The 27,019-nt window shown below is 36.1% G+C and overlaps 4 protein-coding genes across 4 annotated transcripts; 3 read left to right on the plus strand and 1 right to left on the minus strand.

Annotated features, from left to right (window-relative positions):
• The first annotated feature begins 992 nt into the window (after window positions 1–992).
• Window positions 993–9,156, plus strand: mfi2 (antigen p97 (melanoma associated) identified by monoclonal antibodies 133.2 and 96.5). Its single transcript, XM_015393307.1, has 9 exons — window positions 993–1,162; window positions 1,360–1,511; window positions 1,597–1,693; window positions 1,788–1,982; window positions 3,884–4,037; window positions 5,473–5,540; window positions 5,626–5,813; window positions 6,754–6,946; window positions 8,133–9,156. The coding sequence occupies exons 1-9, from the start codon at window positions 1,015–1,017 to the stop codon at window positions 8,198–8,200; spliced, it is 1,263 nt and encodes a 420-aa protein (XP_015248793.1). The 5' UTR covers window positions 993–1,014; the 3' UTR covers window positions 8,201–9,156.
• A 2,085-nt stretch (window positions 9,157–11,241) lies between these two features.
• LOC107096588 (uncharacterized protein NCBP2-AS2-like) lies at window positions 11,242–12,304 on the minus strand. Its single transcript, XM_015393316.1, has 2 exons — window positions 12,190–12,304; window positions 11,242–12,096 (listed from the first exon to the last, which is right to left on the minus strand). The coding sequence occupies exon 2, from the start codon at window positions 12,045–12,047 to the stop codon at window positions 11,739–11,741; it is 309 nt and encodes a 102-aa protein (XP_015248802.1). The 5' UTR covers window positions 12,048–12,096; window positions 12,190–12,304; the 3' UTR covers window positions 11,242–11,738.
• A 1,812-nt stretch (window positions 12,305–14,116) lies between these two features.
• fkbp2 (FK506 binding protein 2) lies at window positions 14,117–15,100 on the plus strand. The gene is made up of 2 exons (XM_015393313.1): window positions 14,117–14,707; window positions 14,967–15,100. The coding sequence occupies exon 1, from the start codon at window positions 14,239–14,241 to the stop codon at window positions 14,656–14,658; it is 420 nt and encodes a 139-aa protein (XP_015248799.1). The 5' UTR covers window positions 14,117–14,238; the 3' UTR covers window positions 14,659–14,707; window positions 14,967–15,100.
• Window positions 15,101–16,553: 1,453 nt separating this feature from the next.
• ncbp2 (nuclear cap binding protein subunit 2) lies at window positions 16,554–21,957 on the plus strand. The gene is made up of 5 exons (XM_015393308.1): window positions 16,554–16,695; window positions 18,511–18,597; window positions 18,897–18,991; window positions 19,107–19,245; window positions 21,480–21,957. Exons 1-5 carry the CDS (start codon window positions 16,621–16,623, stop codon window positions 21,576–21,578), a joined length of 495 nt encoding a protein of 164 aa, XP_015248794.1. The 5' UTR covers window positions 16,554–16,620; the 3' UTR covers window positions 21,579–21,957.
• The last annotated feature ends 5,062 nt before the right edge of the window (window positions 21,958–27,019 follow it).

Below are 27,019 nucleotides of genomic sequence, written 5' to 3' on the forward strand. Positions count from 1 at the left end.
CAAAGCGTTCATGCAAGTTCAGGGTTCAATGAGTCCAACAGAGAGTACAAGCAGAAACGCTCAGATAGAAAAAGGCAGGCCCAGTAGTTGAAAGCCAGAACAAGACACAATACCAGAAAAACTACGGAACTTTAAACTAGCTCCCTCCACTGAGCCAACATAGGAACAGGGCACGCTCAGTGGATGAAAGCCAGGATATGATCAGTAAACACTAAGACAAGACTAAAAACCCTCTCTAACCACTGGCCTCTAAGAACGAGAACATGAACTATGGAAATCAGCCATGATCTCCAACTAAAACTCAAATTCAAACAAATGTTGTCAATGATCTCGCCCCGATAGCTGGGCTGAGCCGTATATAAAGCAGCAGGAGCAAAAGACTAGACTACAATACTGTGTTCCGTATTACACAGCTAATCTAAACCACATAATGAGGTGCAAGTGGCACACCTTTGATTAATGACTACTGCATGTGTATTAATGTCTACTGAAATATATAATGTAGAAGAAAATGTAGCTTCACTAAGAATTGTCTTAATTAATAAGTAAATAAACCTTCATCTTTGCTACTCAATGTTTAGCGAGAGCTCTGACAGACAATCACCCAGGAACATAATCAAATATATATTTTTTGATACTCTCTCACAACATTACTATAGTGCAGAAATGCAAATGTAATCTGAAATTGAGGATCAGTCCCTGAAAACATGAATTCATTATAAAAAATATTGATTCTCACGAAGATACCTGAAACAGCTTAAAGAAAATTTGAAGCTCATCATTAGTGTAGAGCCTTGGGGGACTTCCCTTTAATTTTTTAGAAAGCTGGGCTTCTGTGTTCTACCTGAAAGGTAGTTAACCTTGATCTTGCAAACACATATCAATGAGTCTTAACACCAAAATATTATTCATAGAATTCAAGCATGGGGGTCAATATATCCCTCCTGTGAGGCTTTATTAATGGTGCGTATTTGAACAGTAGCCTTTCTTTTTTAGGCAAAGTCAGGCTTCAACATGTTCTCTTCTGCGGATTATGGTGGAGGAACTGTTCTTTTCTCTGAATCAACGACCAAGTTTGAGGGGGTAGAGTCAGACGACCCAATAAGGTGGATGGGCACCAACTATTACAACGTCATGAAAGCCACGGATTGCACACCTGCAGGTAAGGCAATAAACATGTGAAGATGTAAAAAATCTGAAAAGCACAGAGTATTAAGAGATTGGATTTTATTAATTTAAACATTTGTTTCAAGAAAGTTAAAAAGAATTTATTATCCATAAAAATAAACAAAACAGAACAGCAGCAAATGTGAGGAGAAAAAATAACAACCTATCACTTTTATGTGTTTTTCTACTCAGACATTCCTTCTTCGATTCGATGGTGTGTTTTGTCGAGCGCTGAGCAGCAGAAATGTGGTGATATGGGTAAAGCCTTTGCTGACAAAGGTCTGACCCCCAGCATCCAATGTATTTACGGAGACTCTCTGACTGACTGCATGGCCAAGATCAAAGTAACAGATTTACAATTAAAGATTTAGCTTATTATATTGACAGGAAAATGTTTAACATAATCTCAATTTCACTTTCATTGTGTAGAACAATGACGCTGATGCCATAACCTTGGATGGAGGGTACATTTACACAGCAGGCAAAGACTATGGTCTGGTTCCTGCTGCAGCCGAGAGCTACACAGGTACACAGTCTGAAAAGAACAAATATGATCATGTTTTTTAGAATCATGTTATTGTGTTTGAAAACTCTTAAATTCCTGATTTTCTCTTTTGTAGATGACCATGATGGTTCCACGTACTATGCTGTTGCAGTGGTAAAAAAAAGCAGTTATGACATCCCTAATATTGACAGCTTGCGTGGCCGTCGCTCCTGTCACACTGGCTATGGTCGCACTGCTGGCTGGAATATTCCTGTATCTACCCTGATGGAGAAAGGACTTATTAGCCCCAAAAACTGTCTGATACCCCAAGGTTGGTTTGAGTGTGTGGGAGCCAAGAATGATAGGAAATGACATGTACTCTGTCTTGCTGACAACAGAAAAGAAATATTCAAAACAAAAGCAATGTCTTAAGAAATTATACCCTGCCGGAGCACTTGACCACCTTTAGAAGAAGTTTGTGAATCAAAACATTACAATGTTAAACCCTGTGTGGTGGTTCCAAAAATATGATAATAACTTGTTAAGTTTAAAATTTACAAAAAAAAAAAAAAAAAAAAATAGCTCTGCATAACAAAATCCAATGTAAGGTGAGGTCAAAGAAGGGCGAATCATGCAGAGAATGGAGAGATCTGACCAAAGTATGAAATTAGTCAGAGCAGAGAGAATAATTACAGGACTGACAGATGACTGTAGGAGATGACTGAACAATAAAAGATCACAGGAAAGTGCTGAAGATGTGCCTCCAATGCAGATTTGATGTGTAGTGAGGGAATATGCTGAGCTCTGGAGAGGTCTGTAGAACCTTGAACCCACTTAGACTAATTTTATTGCCATTTTGTACACACTCAGTGTATTCAAAATGAAATTTCATTTTGTACAGCTCTCATGACATTTCCATTCCTTAAAGTGCAGCAGTGATCAAATACAAAGATTTTAAGATCAAATGTAAAGATTCAGTGCTGTGATGTAAAGACGGGACTCTGAGAGTCATGCCTTCAGGTAGCCTGTTGAACCAAACTAAATGTGAGATTACAGTAAATGTGTAATTTAGTCTGGCCCTGATGAATGAGACATCGGAAGATAGTTGATGAGAACAACCCCTTGTTTTTCAAACCATGTCTGTGCCTATTGGCAAACGCTCTGACCAATGAGCTTAACTGACTGTGATGTAGAAAGCTGGTGGGGGAATGTTAACAAACAGCCTGTCGGTAGAACGGCGAATACGTCCTTCTTAAAAGCAAATGAGCGTAGGGCCTATTCCCGCTCACGTTTCAACAAAAACCCAAAGTCTAAACCTTCCAAAACTGATTCCAAAGCTGAGTCAAAATCTGCCGTCAGAGCCAGCGGTCCTTCACACAAGACTATGCCGAGAGAGGCCCGCTGCAGACGGGCTGCGGTTAGCCCTGGCTGCTGTTAGCCTTGGAAGTTTGCTGGTTGCCGCGGTCCTCTGAACAAAAAAGTGTTTTTTTTTAAATTACGCATTAAATCGGTAAATGGACCATATAGTGACGCTTTAAAGTATAATATTCTTGCCTCAAATGATCTTAAAACATACTTTTATTGAACAACAGCAACAGAAAATAGAACTTTTAACTTTCAATGGAGCGCTCTATTGAAAGCTGCTGCTGCCGAAGTGCATGCCACTGTTCAATAGTTGTTGCCATCTTCCTTGTTGTGCTTTCTCCAGCGTTGCGCAACTCTGTAGTCATGCCCTCAAGACCCCGCCTGCTTTGCATCCAAAATTCAAAACACATCTCTGCGTTGTGATTGTCCCTCCAGTTCTAGAGCCTGGGGCATTGATCGAGGCTAGAACAAACTCGCAGGCAAAAATGATTTTGGCCACTGGCAGGTGGGGCTAGTTTACTAGGCTAGCCTTCAGGCTTATTAACCCAACCTTGGGCTAACGATCCCTATCTTTTAGCAAAAACTGACATGTTCTACATTCATCCTCTGTGCATTCCTTAGCAAATACTTAGCATGTTACTTTGGTTGCCTCCCCAATACAATACATAGTGTGCAATATAAATATGTAAAATATTAGGGGATGGGGAAGGACCCAAATAAAGCAATAAAAAATAAATGAAACTAATTAGTCCAATAAGGAGTAGATGGATTAGAGTACACGGATTAAATGAAAAATCTCTGGTGTATATTATCCAGAGGTGTCCTGCTTAACATGACTTTGTATTTTATGACTCCTGTGATGCTTAGCTGTGGGCGAATTCTTCCAAGAGAGTTGTGTTCCCGGTGCCAATCAGGATGGATTCCCCAGTAACCTGTGTGGTCTGTGTGTGGGAGACAGCTCTGGACAGAAGAAATGTGAAAAAGGAATAGATCTGTATGATGGATATGATGGAGCATTCAGGTACTGAATATAATCTCCTTTTGTTTTGCCTCTTCAGAATGGCATGCTTTTCTGTAGTTTTTCTAATTTTGTAGCTGTTTTTAAAAGTTATATTGTGCTCAATATCATACAAAAAAACAAATATAAGCTGTAATTTTAAAGAATGTAAAATTGTTAAAACAGTGGCATTGTTCAATAAGCTTTTAACACAATGTTTGCCAAAAGATTTTTGTCAGTGGAAGAACGAGGGAGCATTAAAAGGATTTCATGAATAAAAAGTGAAAAGTGTATTTAGTCCCACAGTGTCAATAACATACAACCATCTGTCAATCAACCTTTATGGCACTTACTGGTGCAGCTAAACACAAGAAATAAAGCCTCTTCTTGTAGCTCTGACAACATGTTTAAAGTGGACCTTCTGTAGGATGAACCTTTGCCCCATTTTAAAGTCTCAGTGATGCCCTATATTAAGATTAAAGTTCCCATAAATCCTGACCAGTTTTGCTGTTTCTTCTGGAGAAAGTCATTCACACACAATGATCATGCCACCATTCTATTTTTTTTTTTGTGTGTGTGTGTGTTCTTACCTGAGCAGAACAATTCATGTTTGATTCTTTTAAACATTAGCTTTCTTTCCTTCTTCTAATGAAGGCTCCCACCTGAGCTGTGGGTCCCTTTAGTTGATTTAACAATGGATTTATTGATTTTATTGATCTCACAGTGGAGAAATGTAGTTGTTAGTTGTCTTTAAAGGATCACATTTGTGCCATTCTCTCCATTTTTGGCTGATGGGTTAAATAGTGTTATTATTATAATTTAGGATTAGTACTTTGCACCTGCCTTGCACCAGAAAGCTCTCACCTTAACTTGACTAAATATGTTGAACCACAGTAGCAGTTTTCTGTTATTACTTTAAATTGAATTTGTAAGCAATGTAATGTAAACGTGTTGATTATGCATACAAGTGCGTAATTGAGAGTCATCATTTTGTGTAGGAGCATTATTTTTCCAGGAGCAAAAATATGTTTTCTTTTGTTGAAAAATAATTTTATTAAAATAACTAAAAGTTAAAGAAATATGGTAGATTTCAAGATGAGAAAGAAGAGAGAGTTTTAGAGAGTAAGTATAAATTAGACCTTTTGAAACAAATCAAATTATTGAATGTTCTCCTGGGACTTTATCACCAGATTTTCTTCTTCAGTCTGACCTTTGTTATCCCAATGATTCAGTATCTACAGGTCTCAGCATTTATTGAATTGGACGTAAATTTAGAAATAAACAAAAGTAAAGAATATTTCATACAAACTACATGGTTACTCACTGATTTTTAGAATGACTTTGCTCTCATTCTAGTTGTGGAACTTTATATTTAAGAAAAACTGACATGGAGACTTTGCTTCAATATCAAATGTGGATGCTTAAGAGATCTTTTTTTTTTTTTCATTTACTCATTTAGGTGTCTCGCTAGTGGGGATGGAGACGTGGCTTTTGTCAAACATTCCACTGTTTTCCAAAACACAGATGGTACGAGAAGTTCTTTAAAGACATCTTAAAACAGGTCTAACGGATTCAGAAATTAACTTGCCTGGCTGCTGTTTTTTTTTTTTAGGGAATTCAAAGGAAAATTGGGCTATAGATCTTTTGTCCAAAGACTTCCAGCTGCTCTGTTCCAATGGAGCTAAAGCTGAGGTCACAAATTACAAGCTGTGTAACCTGGCCAGAGTTCCCTCTCATGCTGTAATGGTGCGACCAAACACCAACATCCATGCCATCTATGGGCTCCTGGAGCGTGCACAGGTAAGAAAGTTCCAACATTGCATGTATAAAAGTAAACAGAGGTGTCAAAAGTGTTAACGTTTATTACTCAAGTAGAAGTTGAAATCCTACTGGTTAAAAAACACTTTTGTAGAAGTTAGACTATCAACTTCAGCTTTTTACTCAGGTAAAAGTGTAAAAGTACAATTTTTAAAACTTCTTAAAGTATAAAAGTATAAGTAATGCGGGAAAAAAATGGTAAGGACAGATGTTTTACGACACTAGCCTATGAAATGAATTTTTTTCTGTAATTCCTACTTATACTTAATTTTGGTTTCTAATTGCAACAGTGTCAAATTTAACATTACATAATCTTTAAAAACTATTTATTTTGGTATGTAGTGGACGACAAGTTGGTGCAGTACCAAGTCCAACAACAAAGAAATTGATTGTTTGAATGAAACAAATCATTTTTATGGTTTTATTTTCGTTAAGTACCAACAGGACATAATGAAAATGAGCTTAAATAAAACAAAACTGAAAAGTCTATTTCTAAAATTTACGGAGTAGAAAGTAGAGAAAATTGCAAAATAAATGTAAGGAATAGAAGTAAAAAGTAGTCTATTACATAATTGCTCTAGTAAAGTACAGATAGCCAAAATTAAGGTAACAAGGTATTTGTAATTTGTTACTTGACACCTCTGAATGCAAATAGGGTAAAATAATATAAATAAATAATAATCTGAAGGAAGAAGGTCAAAATGTTATTTAAGTTTAGTACAATGCTAAAGATTTACGATAGAAAATAATACATTTCAAATGGCTAATTGCTTCTTTAAAAATGTTATTTGACATCAGCATATGTCAGTCACATCACTGATGGAAAAATGTGTGTCCAAAGACAGATTCTAATAAGAAACTTAACTTTGGCAGTCATGCTGCCTTTTCTCCAGTTTTTATAAAATGTCTTCATTTTCTGCAGACCTACTTCAGCAGTGACACAGGTACCGTTTTCAAGATGTTTGATTCTAAGGAGTACCAAGGCACAGACCTCATTTTCAAAGACTCCACTGTTCGCATTGTGGGTGTTGGTGACAAAAAGACCTACCAGGAATGGCTGGGTAATGGCTACCTGAACTCCCTGGTTGACATGGAGTGCAACTCTTCAAGTGCAGGTAAAATTATTTGGCTTTCCGAAAGAAATATTTTATAATCTGAGAGATTAACTTTTTTTTTAATATATATAATTTGAAAAGTATCTGTCTGTATAAATTGGCTTTAGATAAAGATCATAATTGTATTTAAATTAGATTATGCTTACTTCACCATTACAAAATAAAGCTTATGACACTACAAAAAGATTCAATATAATGTGTTCAGAAATAAACATTAAATTGATTGCAGTCAAAAACAGAGATTTTAAGTTGATTTCATAGAATCCCTTTCAATCCACACCTTAGCAACTGCTTTGAGTGACTAACTTTAATGCAATTAATCCTCATAAGCTATATTTGGAGTGGAGTTTGCAATGGAGAGTTGACTCCTTAGAGATACAAACTTATCATATACTGAGAATAAAATTTGGAAGATGAGCATCCTTAACTAAAATATTACAGGTTAGATGTAATAAAAGACATAAGGCACATATTAACTTCAGAGATGCTGGTAAGGGGGTTTATGCATTATATTAAGCCAAATAAACATGTGGTGACACATAAATATGAGGTTATTGTGCTGGTGAAGATTCTCAGTCATCCAGGAAATAGTTATTTCAACAAAGTAAAAAAAAAAAAAAGGTAAAAAAACAAACCAATGGACTTTGTTTTCCAAGTTTGTTTACATTTTGGATAAAGAAGACCGGTGGTTTGAAAGGGGCGTGAAGGAAGCCATTTATGTTAAGAGAGAAAAAACAACCTTAAACAGCTGCAGGGGACCAAAATATCTCGCCTGGTCAGCCAGGCCAACAATTACCCTAATGAATCCCTTTCCAGTATCTGGTCTTGCAGGCCAACAACGACCTTAAAAAAATACCCATTACTCAGGGGTGGACCTGTTGTTTCGGGTCAATTTGCATGTTTTCTAAAACATAAGATGGCTTTTGTTTGCGCAACTCTACGTATGAGTCTGGAACTCAAACCCTACTCCAGACATTTTGAATTGAGAAAGCTTCCTGGGTGGGAAACAAAACATCTTCAAACTTGGAAAACAAAGTCCAGTGGTTTGTTTTTTTTACTTTTTTTTCCTCCCAAACTTTGTTGGAATGTGGCTTTTGTATAAGTAGCACAGTTAATGAAGTGACAGATCTGCTATTTGTTGACTGTGTAATACAAAGGCTTTAATATTTTCTGATTTTCCTTACAGTGGTTTCCTCAGCATTGCTGCTGCTATTGGCTTTACTCAGCCTCATGCTGACCAACGTCTGGATGTAAAGCAGTGACTACAGTCTTTCCCTAGGCTGTCATGTTTGCATTGCCTCTTGCTACCACAAAATTATCTATTTCTCACAAATATCAATCAACCAGTAACCACCTTTTCCCCCCAATTTCACATATCAAAAACTGATTTTATAGCCAACTGATTTCAATTGCTGCCCTGTTTAATCACTACCATCTAGGGTAGTGTGTATCCCCTCCTTTGTGAAAACACAATACCATTGTTGGCCTCATATCATTTCTGTGTTGGTTTGCCATCTAGAAAAAAACAAAGCTTGAGCAGAATTTGGATTTAAATGGTGCAATTGTTAAATGGAATAGAGCACATTTTGTTTGGCAGAGATTTGAGTCAGCAAGCGAAAAATTACTACATGTGAGAATAAGCTGGAAGGTGTTTGGTGTTTCTTTGTTTACCGAGGGTGGGCTGCCATATCAGTGTGTATGCTGCCACCTGTTACATTTACAGAGCACTTTTTCCTCTTCCAAACTTGCTTTACAAAAGGCTTACTTAAAAGTTTACATAAACCACTTAAAAAGGGTTGCCTCCATATTTACCTCAAGAAACATTTACTTCAATACTGCAACAATTTTAATGCATTTTAAAAGTCCTTTAGTCATCTGTTTCTCACTTCTTCTGACCAAAACAACTCGCTCTACAAACCCCTCCCTCATCAGATGTGCTGCACTTTTCCATCACCTCATACTGATTAGATGTGTATTTTCCTACAATCAAAGATTTATTTTTTTATGAAGTTCAGGTGCCATATCAGTGTATATGTACTGACTCATACTGTCAGACACTATTGCATTCTCTTCCTTTTGATAGAGATTTATTTCTTTGTGAAATGATAAAATGCTCGACTAATATTTAGTTGCCAGGCCAGTGTGTCTGCATAAGTATTACCTCATAAGCTGTTGAATGTCTTTGCTTGTTCAAATGAAATAAACGTGTAAGCAAAATGAACTGTGGGTGATTTTTTTTTTATGTCAACCTTCTTTTCTCTACCATTTTAGTTCTTTAAACAGGGTTTTAGCTTTTTGAAACAACCACAGTTCCATCTCCAACATTTATATAGTCATGATATAGGTAAGAATTTTTAGATTTTTTTGTTTCTTTTATTCCCCTCCTTGAGTTCTTTCATAATCTATTAGACTTGTATACTATTTTTTTTTTTTTTTGTATTAGCACAAGCTTCAATAATATCATAATTTTACATTTTGTATCTTTTTAGAAATTCGTTATTCAACACTCACAAATTGAAGTATGAGGAAGTTACCATAGAGTGTATTGTTGGTTAAAGGCTAGTCCAGCCAGCCATTAGACAGAATGTTGAGGTTTTATTCTTATACCCCATTAGATTCAGCTACCCAGGAGGCTGCCCTTGCAGATGGTACAGCAACTGAGACTGAGGGAGATATGAGCAGCCACTTTAAAAGTGAGAGAAAAAAGAGAAAGATGAGTGGGATAATCAGCCAGTCTGCTAAAAAGGAAAGGTATGGTGTGAGGAAAAAAAAAAGTCAGTGAAGGATGCAGCCAGGTTATGCAGTAAGTTATCAGATATTGTGTCTAGTGGAGGGGCTAGCTTATCAGCATAAGTGTCCAAAGTACTCACATTCATTACCTAAGTAAAGGTACAAAAGGACTGATAAAAGTAAAAGTACAGATCAAACTTCTTTACTTATGTAAGTAAAAGTAAAAGGTACAGCTTCTTCATTGTACTGAAGTACAAAAGTAAAATTAAGTTTTTGCCTTGAATTATATAAAATAACTTTCAAAATCCTTATTCTTAAAAAGTTTTATGCACAGAAAACAGATACATTTTCATCTTCTGCTCACTGTGTTGGTAGAGAGACCATAAACATACTGTTTTTTTTTCTAAATCAAAATTCCAACAGGATGATATAGATTGAACTGAACAGAATTCCTTTAGAAGTGGTTTAATACTTTTAGAGCTTGTATTCACAGCATTTAAGTTGTAAACAGCATTGGAGGCTGTTCAAATGGTGGTATCTAAATACTAAATCAAATAAGAAGGTATATGAACAAATAAAATAATTCCAAAATTTTGAAGAATAAAAACTTTTCCAAACCAAAACCTTGATGCCATCAGCTGGCTTTCCTGGTTATAAAACCTCAAATCTATTTAAATATATTATAAATTCCCTGTGAATAAAATGAACTTTAATTTAATCCATTGTTTTATGTATTTAGGGTGACATTGAAATTAATCTTATAAATGTTAAGTCTCTTTATGATTGGGCTTAACTAAGAGTACGTTTATGTAAAAATATCAATTTTTTCAGAAAGTGTATTAAGACACCTGGTGAGATATAAACTGAATAGTTATCTATATTTCTGATGCCCTGTTGTCCATTATTTTTTGCCGACCCAAACCTGGATGTGGAACAAATAAAATGTAATGGTTCTCCAGCTTTTATCTGTATTATTTAGTATTTAACAGCTTTTCTGAGCTGCTTTGTACTTCCACTCACTGCTTTAGTTTAACACAAAATCTGCAGATATGGTCAAATCTTACAAAATGATTGTTAATCCACTATAATTCAAATTGTCTCCCTGTGCCCAGCACCAGAAATAGAAGTTTATTCATCCATCTGTCCATCCATCTTCTTCCGCTTATCCGGGGTCGGGTCACGGGGGTAGCAGCTTCATTAGGGAGGCTCCCTCTCCCCAGCCACTTGGGCCAGCTCCTCCGGGGGAAACCCCAAGGCACTCCCAGGCCAGCCGAGAAACATAGTCCCCCCAGCGTGTCCTGGCACACCTCACCAGGGAGGCATCCTAGTCAGACACCCGAGCCACCTCAACTGGCTACTCTCGATGTGGAGCAGCGGCTCTACTCTGAGTCCTTCCCGGATGACTGAGCTCCTCACCTGAAATCTAAGGGAGAGCCCAGAGAAACTACGGAGAAAACTAATTTCAGCCGCTCGCATCAAGGATCTTGTTCTTTCAGTCATGACCAAAAGCTCAAGACCATAGATGAGGGTAGATGGCAAATAGAAGTTTGTAGATCAGATTATTTATTCAAACATTTCTAATTAATTCATACTATATACATACAGATATTACTTTACACATCTAAATATGATTCCAGTAGTATATGTTTTACATGTGCAGTGGTAAAGAGGCGCTAAGGCAGAATATCAATTTCTTATTTGCACAGTGGGAGAGCAAATAGGGAAAAAAATACATATGTGTGCGGCTTTAGAAGATACAAACACATTCTGTAGGAATTATCCAATATGGTAATTGATTGTTTAAAATTATAGTGTCAATAAAATGTGATAAAGACACACTTAACTTTATATTCCAGCATTCATTTATATCTGCTTCCTTTCATTTTAATACAAATAAACACTTTTCATTTGTTTTCAAAAAGTGAAGCTTATCTTCAAATGAAAACAGTAGGTGCAAAAATACTCCCGTTTGACAGCTGATTATGTGGATTTCTGCTGTTCATTGATCTTTTCCTCCCACAGACCAAACTCTGATCGTCAACTGCCAACAGTCATTTCAACATCATCGTTTCTTGATCCGCGTGGATCCCTCCTTCCAGCCGTCCTTCACCTCCTTGACGAAGGTCTCTCGGACCCTCCGTAGGCGGTTGCTCACCTCCTCCAAGTCATCGGGGACTCTACCGGCTTCCTGTCGGACCTGCCGCAAGGTCTGGGACCTCATGACTCGATCCGATGTGTCCCGGCCGATAATCTGAGCTTTGGTGAGGGCGTAGGCTGTTATCTGGGCTGCCCTGCGGATGGGACGAGACTCCGCTAACTTTTCAATGACCTGAAGGTTGTTGATAAGATACACTAACATGCGAGAGAGCATTTTGTCTACTTGGCTGATTCGTCCTCTTCTTTTAACGCTGCAGTGAAACCTGTTTAAATCGGGGAGATACATATTTTTATTTACCGACTAGGTGGTAATTATATAAATGTTTTGATTCATTACATTTAGACATTTTACTTACTTTAGCTTGAACGGGCAATGTTGTATTTACAGTCAAATGACATTTAAAGGGGCGACGGATGTTTGGTAACAAAACAAGGGAAGTCTCTTCTTCTTCTTTTAGATCTCACTGAAGCCTCTTTTCATTGTTACATTACTGCCCCCTGCTGGCTGACTGGGATACTGGAGTTTTTTTTATTTATTTAAGTCATAAACATTTACATGAAAAAATACTCTCAGAGAAGATAGCAAAGTTGTACATGAACAGATAAAGGTCAATTACGATAAAAGAAAAACAAAAATGTAAGACAACTGACAGAGGATTTATCTCAGCAAACATTTAAATCAAACATAGACAGAGCCATAGAAAAAATAAAAAACAAAAAGGTGAATGCACTTAGAATAGCAGATGTTTGGAGAAAGCAAGTCTCAATTTTTTTTGGCATTTTTGTCTTTAAAAAAAAATATTTTTAAGAGAAGAAAAATATGTTTTAAAGTCATTTATAAACCAGTGAAAGGAAGGTTTAGATTTTTTCCATTTAGCACAGTGGATATGATATTTACCCAACAGCAGGAGGACATTAATAGTATAAGAAACAGTCTTGGGAGAATGGTGGGATACTGGAGTTGATCGCAGTAACACCTGTTTAGATTGGGGAGATACATATATTTATTTACTGACTATGTGTCATATACATATGCAACAATTATATCAATGTTTTAATTCGTTATATTTAGACATTTTACGTACTTCAGCTTGGACGGGCAACGTTATATTTACAGGATGTTTGGTAATAAAACAAGGGAAGTCTCTTCTTCTTTTAATTGTTACATTACAGCCCCCTGCTGGCTGACTGGGATACTCGCATCCGAAAACTAGCTACTAAAACACGAGGGTTATTTCGCTTAAAAAATAAAAAATAAAAACATAATAAATATTTTCAAAACTCCTCCCACATTCAATGCAAGGTGAATGCGTTATTACTTGCGTTATTCAACATGTAAACAAGTATGCTCTAAAATTAAAAACAAAATTGTAACAGTCTGTGTACAATGGCACACAGTAAATTTTGCAGTGTTAAAGTAACACTTTAAAAGTGCATTTTGGTCGTGTAACTTCTGCTATCTCTCAACTTATCCACAACAATCCTGCCACTACCATGTTTCATGGTTTAGACTTAGAATTCCTTTATTGTCATTGCACAAAAAAACACAAGGTGAATCTTGACAACGAAATGTCGATTACTTGGCTACCAGTGTAACAGAGCTAAGGCCTTATTCCTGCACAATAAATATGTTTGACAATCTCTTTATAATTTGTTGTCCAAAAATTAATGACACCATTAATATATTCTTCTAGATGGCAAATAAAGACTTTATGAAAGGCATGTTATAAAAGGCTTATGTATAAAGATCTTTACTGCAAGTCTAAAAATTTTAAGAATATAAAACACAATTGTCTTTATGGAGAATACTATGGGGATTTTTTTTTCTTTCTGTAACTTTCTCCTGACTGATACCTTTGTACCGAAATAAATTAAATGTAAGAGCTGTTCTAATTCCAGGGATTTTTTTTTTTGTATTGGAAGTTATCATGAAAATGAACACAAAAACTCTTAATCTGCAACTCCTTGCATCATGAAAACATATTGCACATTATGAGTTTACATTTCTGAATCTAATAACTGCTGCTTTTATTTGTTGAGATGACACTGTGCAGTTTTAACTGACTCCAGAGTGCAAAAAACATTCATGGCTAAAACAGCAGATCGGTATATTTTACAATTTCTTCTTGTGTCTTTAATTTATCTAAATAAATATTTGTATATAATTTTTGATAATAACACTTAAATATATATATATATATATATAAACTATTGTTGTTCTATCTTATTTGAACGGGTCAGTTTCCTCCGGAATGTTTGTCTGGTAACACCCCAAGAAGACCGACATCCGGTCGTTCCATTCATACTTCCGCTTTCCAGAATCGCTTTGGCAGCTTTTCTTTTCACTTAAAAACATACAGATTTTTTTTTCTTTTGGTACTCTGTCGGCGTCCTCACACGGTAATATGACGCGGTTCTTGCTGTTGGTTGTAGTGGCTGCTCTGTCTCTAAGCCCTGCGGCGGTGAGCGGAGCAGACAAGAAGAAGCTGCAGATAGGGATCAAAAAGCGAGTGGACAACTGTCCCATCAAGTCCCGCAAGGGAGACGTGCTAAACATGCACTACACCGGGAAGCTGGAAGATGGCACGGAGTTTGATAGCAGCATCTCCCGGGACAGGCCCTTCACCTTCACCCTGGGCACCGGCCAGGTAATCAAAGGCTGGGATCAGGGTCTGCTCGGCATGTGCGAAGGCGAGAAGAGGAAGCTGGTTATCCCCGCCGAGCTTGGCTACGGAGACCGGGGAGCTCCTCCGAAGATCCCCGGAGGTGCAACGCTCATTTTCGAAGTGGAGCTGCTGAGCATCGAAAGGAGATCGGACCTTTGATGCGGAAAACAATGGACAGGACGACTGCTTTAAGGAAGTTTCTGTCCAAGTATGTTTTATCTGACATTTTCTCATTGCTAACAGATTCATGCTGCTACATGGTGATGCGTCTTAGCCGAATGAATAAGAGTAGTGTTGAAAAAATCAAATCTAAAAAAAAATATTGTTACTTTAAATATTTATACATCTAAAAATGAAAAGTAGAAAATCAAAATAAATGTAACTGTATAAACATGTAAATTGATTTTTTCCATAGATGCACAGTCTGATCGTAACCCAAAGTCTAAATATTTTATTTTGTCTTTCAGGATCCAGGAACTGCTGCTGTAATAAATAGAGACCACCTGACATATGAAGAAGGAGCAAGATCAGGGGAATGAATGTAATCCCAATGAGAGCTTCTATTCTTCTTTTACTGATTTGTTGGTTTTGTTTTTTTTTTTGTTTTTAATAGGGGCTAATGAACTTATTTTGTGAAGGATGAACAAATGATGGCACATTCCTGCAAAGTGATTAGATGAAAAATATTCAGCAGCAAAGATTTTTTCTTTCAAAAGGTGAACAATGACATCACATCCCACCACTTTATCTTTAATTTCTGACTTCAAAGCAGGTTTCTTTACATTTCTACAGTCTTACTTCATGAATATTTTACATTAAACAGTAAATAATACATTTTTCTTTGTCTGTACTACAATAAAATGATTACCTCATTGTTCCCTTTTAAGTGTTTATGGTGATTTCTTTTGTCTAAGCTGCCTCGGGTTTAAGATGTAATAGAAGGAGGCAAAACACTCCTGATTTGTAATTAGAAGTGTTTATACAACACCAGCAATTAAAAAAAGAACGAATACTTTGAAATGCTCTCGTCAGTCCTGGCACAACTCTGTAACACCAGAGACCAACGGAAAATCCTATAAAGTATTATAAAGTGTATCAAATATTGGGGGGGAAATTAAGCCTTTTAAATTTTGACATAACATATTTTATGTTTGCATTCATATGTTTATCTTATAAAATAAAGATTTAAATTAGAAAAATGTATTTCTTAAAATTGCAACATTTATAGGAAAATGATCATTTATGATTGAGGTGCTGCAGCATGCCATTTTTACTGTAACAGTCATGCACACTCCTTTTATTGTAACTCACTAACTAGCTGCAAGACTGGTCATATAGATGGCCTTAATGCAGTGGGTGAATTTTTTTTTTCTGAATTTGAAATTACTTGGCAAAAGCTACTGCCAGTTAAGCGCTTAAAATTTAATCTGTACTCCTATGAATAATTTTACACATTTGATTTTTTTCTGGAATAAATCTTTTTTTTTTTTTTTTTAACAAATCCAAAAACATGGAACACATCCAGGGGGATTTTTGTTTTGTTTTTTACAATACAAACATAAAAAAAAAAAAAAAAAAAACATTTCTATAGCATTAGCATGAGTTTATGGCTTACTTTTAGTCTGCCTTTTATATATAGTAGATAAATATAGCCAAATATCTTTATCGAGAACCTAAAACAGGTAATGATTATAAAATGTCTGTAAATATGAAATTTTTCAAGATTATATGAAATAATTTACTTATTAGTATTCTTTACATTAAAATTCCAAAGAGTCTGTTAGTATCAATAAAAATGTATAAGTTATAATACTCCCTTAGGGTTACATTTTGTATGACATTTCAAAATTAAATTACCTTTTTTTTTTGTCAGGATGATCTTTGCAAAATTCCAGTCTTTGAATACATTTCTTAATGCATTGATATGTGGAATAATTTCCGGGCAACCGGTTCAAGGAAGAGCAGTCAAATTAGGTTAATTTTTGTCTGTTACCAACAGAGGTCGCTGCTCGAACCCACTTGTGCCGGAGCCATTTAACAGATGCACGCGTAAACCGGAAGTTCCGGTAGCTTTTTTGAGCTTTGAAAAGCAGCAGTGCGATTTGTCACGATTTTTCCACAATGTCTGTGAAGTTAAGCGCTTTGACTAGCGATTCATATATTGAAATCAGTCAGTACAGGGACCAACATTTCAAGGTGAGTGAAGAAAAACCTAATGAACAAACAAACGAGATGAATTTTGCTTTCAGTTCTTCTCCAAGTTGACCAGAGCAAAAGCTAACGGTTAAGGCGTTGATTGAGCTCAGCTTTGGCTACTATAAAGCTAATAAGCGCTTATCCGTTTTAGTTTATTTTGACCTGGATTAATCTTTCCCTTTGAACCGTATCGTTATCTATTCATTTACGTGGAAATTCTGGCAAACAAATACTATTATTCATGGAATTATATAAGGCAACAACAGAACAGTTAAGATATTTCTGCTCACAAGTTGTGCTAAACGTACTTAAACTATGTTTTCTTTAATTAAAGCACCTAAAAAGAAACGGTAAATGCTAATATTATTAATAGATTATGTTTGCTCAAACTCATTTTTATAAACTCTTAACTTGCAGCGTTTACTCAATAGTCTTTGTTTATTAAGACAGCATTTCCTTAATGCTAATTATCAGTCATTGATTAACGGGATTGAGGCACAAATCCTGATATTTAACACATCGTTGTTGTTTTTTTGTTTGTTTTTTTTTTTTGTTACCAATTCCTTTTATTCGTTTGGTAGTAAATATAGATCTTTTTCCCTTTTGATAACGAGGCTCAAACGAATTGGAGATAAAAAGTTTTAAACTGTGCCTTCATCCTATATTTTGATGCTGAATTATTAAGGCCTGTCACAATTCATTTTCAAACGGTCTACATAGTTTTTCCTTTTTTTCCACTCCATAGTTTCCACCTCTTGTAATGTAATGAATGATTCCTGAAATAACAAAAAATTAAAACATATTTCATTGATTTATTAAAAACTGTATATAATTAGCTTCTTCCTATTTTCAAAGTATTTAAAAATTAGATTGCTGTTTAGTATATGGCAAGAAAAGATGTATAAAATTCCACTCCTTAAATGCACAAATCTTTGCGAACATAAAATGTACCGGTAAGTCCATTATAATGTTTATTTTATATTCATAGATAAAAAAATAAACATCTATTTAAATTAGCTTTGTGGAAGAGAGATTATTTTTCATTAGAGATGTCTAAGAAGGTGCTAATTAAAGCAACAAAGCCGCTCAGTCTGGGCGTTCTGCTGAGGTGCAATGGTTTGCATGCATGTCCTATCTACAGAGGCCTCGCCGTGGCCGACCCGGGTACGAATCTGGCCTGTGGTCCTTGGCAGCATGTCTCTCCCCCTCTTTTGTACCCCTGTTCTGTCAGCTTATTTTGGAATAAGGAGCCACTAGTGCCACCTCAACCAAAAACGCCCTAGCTGAGGTGCAGTGGTGCAGAACCTAACCAGAAGTAAATACTTATATACCTTGACCCTGTCAAATTTTCTATTTTAATTATTTTTATACTTTTGACATTTATTTTTGCAACACTCTAGACATTCTGTGGATGTATTATTGTTTCTTCTTTTTTATTCTTTATTTTTTCAATAGATCATTACCTTTAAGCAGTGGTGTGCACAGACGTTTTGAAGGACAGGGGCACAATAAAAAAAAAATAAAGCCTATATAGCGCAAACTCCCCACTCTAGGGGGGCACTTAAGCACACCTTTTTGCTCCCATCAATTTACTTTAGGACTAGATTTGGCCGCCTAGTGGTTGGGGCATAGAGCTTGCAATCCTGAGGTTCTGAGTATGAGATCCAATACCACAGACTGTGTCAAAAGGGAGAATTCCGCCCCCTCCCAGTGCACACCACTGCCTAAAGAAGGAAAGATAAATCTTAGAAGGAGTTTTAAGTCTTGGCTGCCTCAGGCAGTTTTTACTCATTTTCACTGTTTCTTATGCATCAGGGGAATCGCTATGAACAGGAAAAGTTGCTGAAGCAGAGCAACACACTTTATGTCGGGAACCTCTCTTTCTACACCACTGAAGAGCAGGTAAGATAAGTTAGAACTGGACATTAAAGTTTGAAGTAAAAGTAACCTAAATATTTAGATTTTTTTTTTTTTTCTTTTTTTTATATGACAATACATGCAAATTGAAAGCTGAAGCTCTGCTGCTTAATTTTCAGATGATAATTTTATTCGTTGCTATTGTTTTTTTTGTTTAGCAACTGTTGACTTACAATATATACAATAGGCATCTAGATTTACAGCTAAACTCTGTTTAATTTGGATTGTGTGGAAGTTGAATAATCAGATCCATGAATTTTTTTTTTACTCTTTTATGCAAACAGGTGCATGAACTGTTCTCAAAGTGTGGCGATGTCAAGCGCATCATCATTGGCCTGGATAAAATCAAGAAGACTGCATGTGGATTCTGTTTTGTGGAGTATCCTTTCACTTGCCTTTTAGAATGCAAAATGCACTGGAAAATCTAAAGTTACATGTCTGAATGGTAAATGAAAACCTTTGTCTGAGGTGAACCTTAGCTGCTGCTGTATCAGATATTACACTCGGGGAGATGCTGAGAATGCCATGCGCTTCGTTAATGGAACAAGGCTGGACGATCGTATCATCAGGACAGACTGGGATGCCGGCTTCAAGGAGGGCAGACAGTATGGTCGTGGCAAATCTGGAGGACAGGTATGAATAAAGGCTTTTTAATGAGTGTTTGAAGTGTCAGCTCTACTTAAATATATATAAAGAAAGCATAATGACCCTGCTAGAATCACGTATTGCATTTTTTAGAAGATTGCTCATGTATTTGCTGGTTTCAGTTTTGACAGGTTTCCATGCCTTTATTTTATAAAGTTTAATCAATAATAAAATGTAGTCTTTAATTCTTTGATGCTTATGCTGATATGTGTTTAAGGCAATATTTCTGTCTTCTGCTGGCAGTCCAGCCCTGCTTTCCTTTTCACTACTTTTTCTGCTTCAAGCTGATATGTGGAGATATCAGCTTGAAGCAGGCTTTAAAATATAGACCTTTAAAATATAGACCTTTTGATTCGTTTTTTTTTTTTTGGTTTGTTTTTTGTTTATCGTCTTTGTTTTAACCCCACCTGTTTTAATTTTGTTTTCTTTGTCTTGTTTTCTATGTGAATTACCATTGGAAACCAGATACCCTGAGTAAAAATGCACATAGCTTTTTATCCTCACTTAATGACATTTGATCTTTCTGTTTTTGGTCAGTTAGGACAGTTAACAATACCTGCATAAATTACATCCTAGAATTATGTTGCTTACATGCAGGTTTTTAGTGCTGGCTAAAAATATATTTTTTTTATACATATTAGGGATGTATAATGGTCAAACATTAACACATTGGTTTTTGTGTTCCTTTTTAACTAATTTGATAGTTGATCTGATGTCTTGAAGTTGCTTCAATATTTCAGCATAATGTTTTTGTCCGACAACACCGTCCATGTGATTATAAATACATTAAAATCCAAACGACATCATTCATCTCCATGAAACCAATCCTGTCTCCTTCTTAAGCTATGTTGGATCGTACCATGTTGCTTATGCTCCTTCATGAATGTGATACCTTTCAGTTATCTAAATATTGTACCTGATGATAAACCAGATTTGTGGATTTTCACATTTTCCCTGCTGTGTGTTGTTGGAATATCATTCTTATATGAACAACAAAGTGAGATCTATGCTCTTCATCCAAGCAGCATTTATTAATCCTAGAAAGGGAGAACGGGTACAGTCGTGCCAATGTATTCTGCCTGTTCAGATCACTCAGGATTTCATTAACTACTTCAGAATAGAGACTGACATTTTTTCGGGAATCCCACGGGTCACGGGATTCACGTGGGATGGGAGTCAGTATTAGTAACGATCACGTGATTGGGACGGTACAGGATTAAACATTAACGGGAGCAGGCGGGAGCAAACCAATAATAACTAAAAAAAAACTAGGATCGATGCCAAAAAATAAAATAAAATAAATTAGAAAGAAAAAAATCCAGCACTGGCGCGCCGCCGCCATTTTGTAGTTTTTTTCCTTGAAGCCTACACTATAATGCGAGTCAAAAAAACTACACAACCCAAAAACCAACAGTGCTTCCGCTCTGAGTTTTTCCACCCGCGCTGAAAAAAAAACAAGAATGGGAGTGGAGCAGGAGCTGGACTCATTCTGAATGGGAGCAGGATGGGAGTGGGAGTAATTTCACCAGAAGTGGGACGGGACAGGATTTAGATTTCTACTCTGGCCCGGGATCGGGACGGGACACAATTTTTTTCTGTGGGAGTGGGACGGGACAGGAGTGAAAATCCACTCCCGTGTCAGTCTCTACTTCAGAAGCGCAGGGAGAGATTCTGATAAAGTAGATGGTTTTCCACAAACATGATTGTGGGGGAAAAAAAAAACTTGAGTCTTGATTTAGCCTTTTACTAAAACATCTAAAACTGGAAAACAGTGTTTGAGGCACCAGTAAGACAATACCCAGATTCAGCGTTGTGTTGTAGGTACTCTGCTTAAGCAAATACCTTTTTCAAAGTAAGTACATGAAAATCAGTAGTCATACGTAATATTAGAAGGGATGTGATGAGAATTTTTTTTCCCCCCGACATGTGTTTAAAGTGTTTTATTATAATGCACCCAGAGGTTTTCACTTTGACTTGAATGTTGTGACTTAACCTGTTATCTTACAAACCTACTGCATAGGTTTACGAAAAATGTTTAAATGCACAGAAATCTAACATGATGTACGTTTCTCTATTGTGAGAATGTAATAACAAATTCCCTTTTCATATGTTGATTTGTTCTGTTTATTCTGATTCGTTGTCAAAAACGAAGACTTGAAAACACGTCTGAATGCATTTGCCCCTTTTATTTTTGCTTTAGGCTTTTTTTCTTTGTCGTGCAGGTAAGGGATGAGTACAGGCAAGACTACGACCCAGCTAGAGGCGGCTACGGTAAGCTGGCTCAGCAGCACCGAAGTACAGAGAGACCCAACTCTTTTTAGATGGCATCCCTCCAACAGTCTGCTTTGACTGCAGTCCTGGACAGATTAATTATTCAGAAAGCCACAACAGCAAGCATGACTGGTAAAGATGAAGGAAGACTCCTCAGATGGACCATTTGATCTGGAATTGGATATCATTGCAGCAAAGGTGGTGCATGGAGCAGAGATAAAGATCTAGTTCAACTAACTGCTCAGTTATCTTTACAAACACTTCAGTAAATTTTTAGTCAAGCATTTATTTTGTCTTTTTAAGTTGGAAAAAAAATAAATCTTGTTACACTGATTCTAACTCATCAGTTAAGTTGCTTTACCACAAACTGTTAGAAACTACCTTTGTTTATTTTTTTGTTTTTTAAATAAAGTTTTTCTAATAACTCAATGAGACCATGTGCTTTTTTTTCCTGTTTGTTTTTCAGTCCGATCATCTCAACAAAAGAACAGGTTGCTGTATTTTCCCCTAAGTTTATGTTGCAAATAAAATTTTGACTGAAGGAAAATGATCTTTAAATTGTTTAGAATATGTAGCAAAGTAAGGTGGGGAATTAACTTCCAGTGTTTTGTCATTTATAGGCACTTAAAAGTGCAAACTAAATGGAAAAAAAAAATAACGTATACATTTTTGTTCCAGTGTTAATTTTGTTTTCTCTCCTGAATGAAATTTCTCTGCCTAAATCTTTTTTAGTTGCACACATTTGGTCCCAAGCAAAACTGGCCTAATAAACAATTTTTAGGCGTTAATGTTTAAGGTAAAATTGAGTCTGAAATTTTATGTCAATTCTTCACATTTAAGCACTATCCAGATAGTCAACTTAGAACCCCCTAAAGTATTAAAAATGGAGAATAAATTGTCAACTCTGGCGTTGAACAGGTTAAGCAGAATGGATCTATATGAAATACTTTTCTCATACAATTACTAAGACTAACAATGGGTATATTTTGTATTTTATTTCTCCAGGTGCTGCCATGTAGTGACAGCATTCAGCCATAGTGTGAGGTATAGCTAATTGCTTTGGTGTTTTCCAAACACTTCTCCTGCAGACACCATGTCCTGCATGTTTTTGATGTTTCTCTGGTTCATTAAACCTGATTTTCATTGATGGTGATTAACAAGTTTTTGTTCATTTGCAATCATCAAAATCAGATATGCCAGAAGCAGAGTTGTTTTACTGTACTTGCCTATTTCTATCCGTTTAGGCTAAGTTAAGTTATGTTTAGTTAGGTTTTTTCCAGTGTGTTCTGTTTTATTATCCTCACTGTTTGTGGAATGATGTGGAAGTCGTTCTGATCAACTTTTTCTCTTGTGTTAACAAATTAATGCATCAGCTTTAAAATATGTACTAGTAAAAAGGAACACCAGATGGCAGTAAAGGAGGTGGATTTTTCCCCTCTTGGAACAATGGGCTCCATGCACAACTCAACTTTGTGCCTGACCTCAGTAACCATGGCCACACACATCTAGATTAATCACTTCATCCAGGAGAAAAAGAGAGGAAACAAAAGAGCTGCCTTAAGTTCAGGAAGTAGTGGAGTTGTGTATAGAGCCCAATGTGGTAAAACTGCAAAAATGTGAACTTACAAGTGAAATCTGGCTCTGTAATTATGATATAAAGTTCTAGTTCCATTAGAGACGTTTAATAAAAGGAAAAAGATGAGTTCTCTTATACAGCACTTGTGCTTTCTGTACACTGATACAGTTTAAGTACAAAATCTCATTTAAACTTAAATATAAGATGTTATTGAAGATGTGAGGACATCATGCCTTCATGCTTAAGCTCACACTGGCACTGCAGAGATTTAATTTGCGCTGCTTGTTTTCTCTGCAAAATCTCTTATCTCCATTCTCAGCCTCCTTTATTACACCACAGGTGGCTCACCAGCCTCATCTTGGAGGATTCTAAACCCGTCTATGATGACAGAGAATCTCCATACAATCCATAGGAGCTCTATGCATCCATATGTGTGTATTCGACATGAGTATCCCTCCCGTTTTCATGCGTACATGATTTCAGCACAAAGGGATGGAGCTAACTGAACCATTAAACTCCAGTACATCTGTGTAGTCCACATTTCCATTAACAATTATTCATCTGGTTAATCCCATTCAGATGGGGTCAAGTCAGAATTAAAATGGGCTAAACCTTCCTGCTGTAAAAACTTGGTAATGAAGCAATAAGAGCGGTAAATCATCCACCACAATAATAAACATTTCTAACAACCGAAAACATCAATTCCTCATCAATAATATCTTAGTTTTCTTTTAATATATTGTTCTTAAACTATTAGTTTTCATCTCATTTTAAGACAGTTCAATTAAGTTAAGCTAGACAGATTAAGTTCAAACAACATATAATGGTAACAAAGAAAATATATTACCAATCTGTGGGGAAAAAATAATAAAATCATGCTTTTGAAAAGTTACAAGAACTAGATATTGCCACCTTTTTTAAACAAAATATTTTTTTACATTTGATCCTGTATTTACCAGCAAACAGTTTTTTTTTTCTACAGGACCAAGCATCATACTGCTTCATGATGTAATCAAGTCAAACCTACCAGGCACTACACATGCCCTTTTTCAGGGATAGATCTCATTAGTGTTTAGTATTTTACTGGTTTGTGGTTGGTTTCGAAACCTGATAAGAATAAAGTGATGGGGGTTTTATAGTAAAGCTGAACAGTGGAGCTGTGATGTGGCATGTTGTGGCCGTCAAAGAGAAGGTATATGTGAAAATGAGGTGCGTCATCTGTGTGGATATTTTACAGTCAGTCTACATGTCACTCTTATTGTTGGACTTGATCCACACAGTGCAGTGTTGTGCGATTTGGCTGACAAGGAATCCCAGAAAAGGATTTGACAGGTATCTGCTGTGTGCTGAACCTAAAAATATTTTCCCTTTCCACTTGCCTGCTGCTTTAATTTTTCATCATCTGCTGTGATATTCAATTTGTCATCTGATGCACTCTGATAGGTGATACAAAACTGGAGTCTTAACAGCAGGGCTTTAGGTAAAGCCAATGGGATAAACAAAGAGAGAGGGAAAATATGCGAGATCTCACTCTGGGTTTAGAATAAATCACAATTCTACTATGATTTTTCCCCCTTTTTTAAGGTAGCAAATATGCATTTTTTTCTCATTGGTCATTTTTTTTCTGTCTTGGAAGAATCTCAGTGAGTAAGAAGATATTTTGCTGAAAAAAAATTCTGATGGGAAAGAGTTAAGATAGGCTACTGTGTAACTTTTCTGAGGAATGCATTAATGTTAATGTGAGTGCTTTTAAAGGGAAAGAAAACCTTATCAGAAATTGCTGATGTTAAAGAATGCACATACATTATTTTTAAAAGGTCCCAATGTTGTGCAAATTAATAGCCTAAAAGCAGCGGGGACCTGTTATTTTTTTCCAGCCTGTCATTATTTGTTATCATCTTTACTGGATTACTCCATTTGCAGAGGTATTTATGGCAGGTTCACCACCTAGTTATGCATACCTGTGTAAAACAGCAGGTCTTTGGAAAAAAAAAAAAAAAAAAGGCAAATGTAGAAATATAATTTCAAGCTTATAAAGTTCAGAATTGTGTTACTGGCTATTTGAAGGTGATTTCAAGGGGTTTTGTTGAAGTTATCTTAATTTTAAACCATACAGAGTTTCTCTAGTCAACATAGATTTTCATGTTTATGATAAGATTATTTTGCTGAAGAAGAATCAAAGTACACCTTCCTTCCAGTAAAGACTTGAAAATGTTATAGGGTTTGGTTTGTGACTTCAGATAATGTCTGTGGTAAGGTTATATTCTGACTTATAAAGAGGTCAAACATATGCATTACTTAAAAGGTATATTCTATCAGCTTTCCCATTTTGAAAAAAATGGAAATTGAAAGAACATAGTGGCCCTGATATGTGATGGTATGGAAGGGTAATGAAAAGCTCCTGGACATTTAAAAATTAAAGTGAAGAAAAATTACTTCAGTCGAGGTTTATTTGAATAAGTTTGGCAATGATGTTTTGTAAAAATCATAGATGTAAGAAGTTTTTTCCCTATTTGATTAAATATTACTATTTGAAGTGGAAATGAAACAGGCAACCAAACTAACTTAATTCACAAGATTGTGTCTTACTATTATCAATAGTTATATTACAAATGTAAAAAAAAATTAACTTGAAAAAAACAACAAAGCTTTGTTTACTAATTTTTTCTGGTAAGAACGCCGCCATGTTGCAGCACTACACACGGTGATGTCACGGAGTTGGTCAATGCTTCAGCTAGTAATGAATGCTTTGGATATACCGGCGATACATCACAACCATAAAACACTTAACATTTGGTACGATGAAAGACGAAGCTGCAAGGACAGTAAACCTTTAAATCACATTGCTTATGCTTTTGAGCCCATTCGCTGTACTGTATGCATCGAGCAGTAGTAAGGTGAGAAGAGACAGTTTTGAAGTCAAGTTTCTGACTAGCGCTGCTACCCCACGGAACACCTGCTGTGGAGAATCTGTAAAGCGGTCCGTCAGACATCTGGCTATAGCATCAAGCTGCACTGAATGTTTTTAATTCCACCGCTTATATGCTGGGTTCTAATGTACTGATGGGCAACAGACTATGACAGCAGGTCAGCAGCAACAAGCATGCAGAGCAGTAGAACAAACAGTAATGTTGGCAGGTATTAAATCATCAACTATTCCCTTACCTCAAAAACAAACATTCATAACTAGTGCTAAGCTCTCTGCCTTCATCCCTATTTGAGCCTCTTCGTAACATGGATTATAACATTATTGTTACTTAAGAACTTTGATTGACAGACACCTCTCAAAATATAAAACTAAGAAAAAGGAGTATTATCTTTATTTCTATTTAATAGAAAATAGCATGTCCACATTTATTTCTGCTCTATGAATAACTGGTGAGGACTTTCAGTCTTTGAGGTTAAGGGCCTCATTGCCAGCACCCTAATCTTTTCCTCCCTTAAAAGGTATGGTTTCTGTTTCGCTAACAGAGGACTGAGCACCTCCTCATTATTATTACTGCCACTCAGAAGGAACGGGTCGGTTAGAAAAAATGAAAATTAAACCTTAATCTGCCACCTTTGTGAGGAGCTGTGAAGTATTTGCAGATGATGCAACGATTTTATACTCTGGGAGCATTTTCAGCTGTTGGTAGCCATCAGAAAACAAACCGATACATTTTAATGTGGGTTTTATACAAACAGTTTACCTTTAAATTTAACAAAACCAAGTTATTTTTGAAAAGTGAGTTATTTATACAAATGTAAGACTGGATATCAATAAAGTACTAACTAAACGAGTGATTGAAAATATGTTTCTAGGTGTCATTTGGGATGACAAGCTTTGTTGGAAACCCGATATTAAACACAGGTAAAAATATAGCCAAAACTATCGGGATACTAGAAAAGCTGAGAAATATCTTGAACAAAACTCTG

Source organism: Cyprinodon variegatus, unplaced genomic scaffold, assembly GCF_000732505.1.
Source record: "Cyprinodon variegatus isolate N-32 unplaced genomic scaffold, C_variegatus-1.0 Scaffold635, whole genome shotgun sequence".
In the NCBI taxonomy this organism is placed as follows: Eukaryota; Metazoa; Chordata; class Actinopteri; order Cyprinodontiformes; family Cyprinodontidae; genus Cyprinodon; species Cyprinodon variegatus.

What these genes read in the sequence shown, in the direction of transcription:
- mfi2 (XM_015393307.1), top strand. Translation starts at nt 1,015, where the DNA reads ATGTTCTCTTCTGCGGATTATGGTGGAGGAACTGTTCTTTTCTCTGAA. An exon ending in AAACTGTCTGATACCCCAAG is followed by an intron (nt 1,983 to 3,883) that starts GTTGGTTTGAGT and finishes TGTGATGCTTAG; the next exon opens with CTGTGGGCGAATTCTTCCAA. An exon ending in GTGCAACTCTTCAAGTGCAG is followed by an intron (nt 6,947 to 8,132) that starts GTAAAATTATTT and finishes TTTTCCTTACAG; the next exon opens with TGGTTTCCTCAGCATTGCTG.
- LOC107096588 (XM_015393316.1), bottom strand. Translation starts at nt 12,047, where the DNA reads ATGCTCTCTCGCATGTTAGTGTATCTTATCAACAACCTTCAGGTCATT.
- fkbp2 (XM_015393313.1), top strand. Translation starts at nt 14,239, where the DNA reads ATGACGCGGTTCTTGCTGTTGGTTGTAGTGGCTGCTCTGTCTCTAAGC.
- ncbp2 (XM_015393308.1), top strand. Translation starts at nt 16,621, where the DNA reads ATGTCTGTGAAGTTAAGCGCTTTGACTAGCGATTCATATATTGAAATC. An exon ending in TGTGGATTCTGTTTTGTGGA is followed by an intron (nt 18,992 to 19,106) that starts GTATCCTTTCAC and finishes CTGCTGTATCAG; the next exon opens with ATATTACACTCGGGGAGATG. An exon ending in GTGGCAAATCTGGAGGACAG is followed by an intron (nt 19,246 to 21,479) that starts GTATGAATAAAG and finishes TTTGTCGTGCAG; the next exon opens with GTAAGGGATGAGTACAGGCA.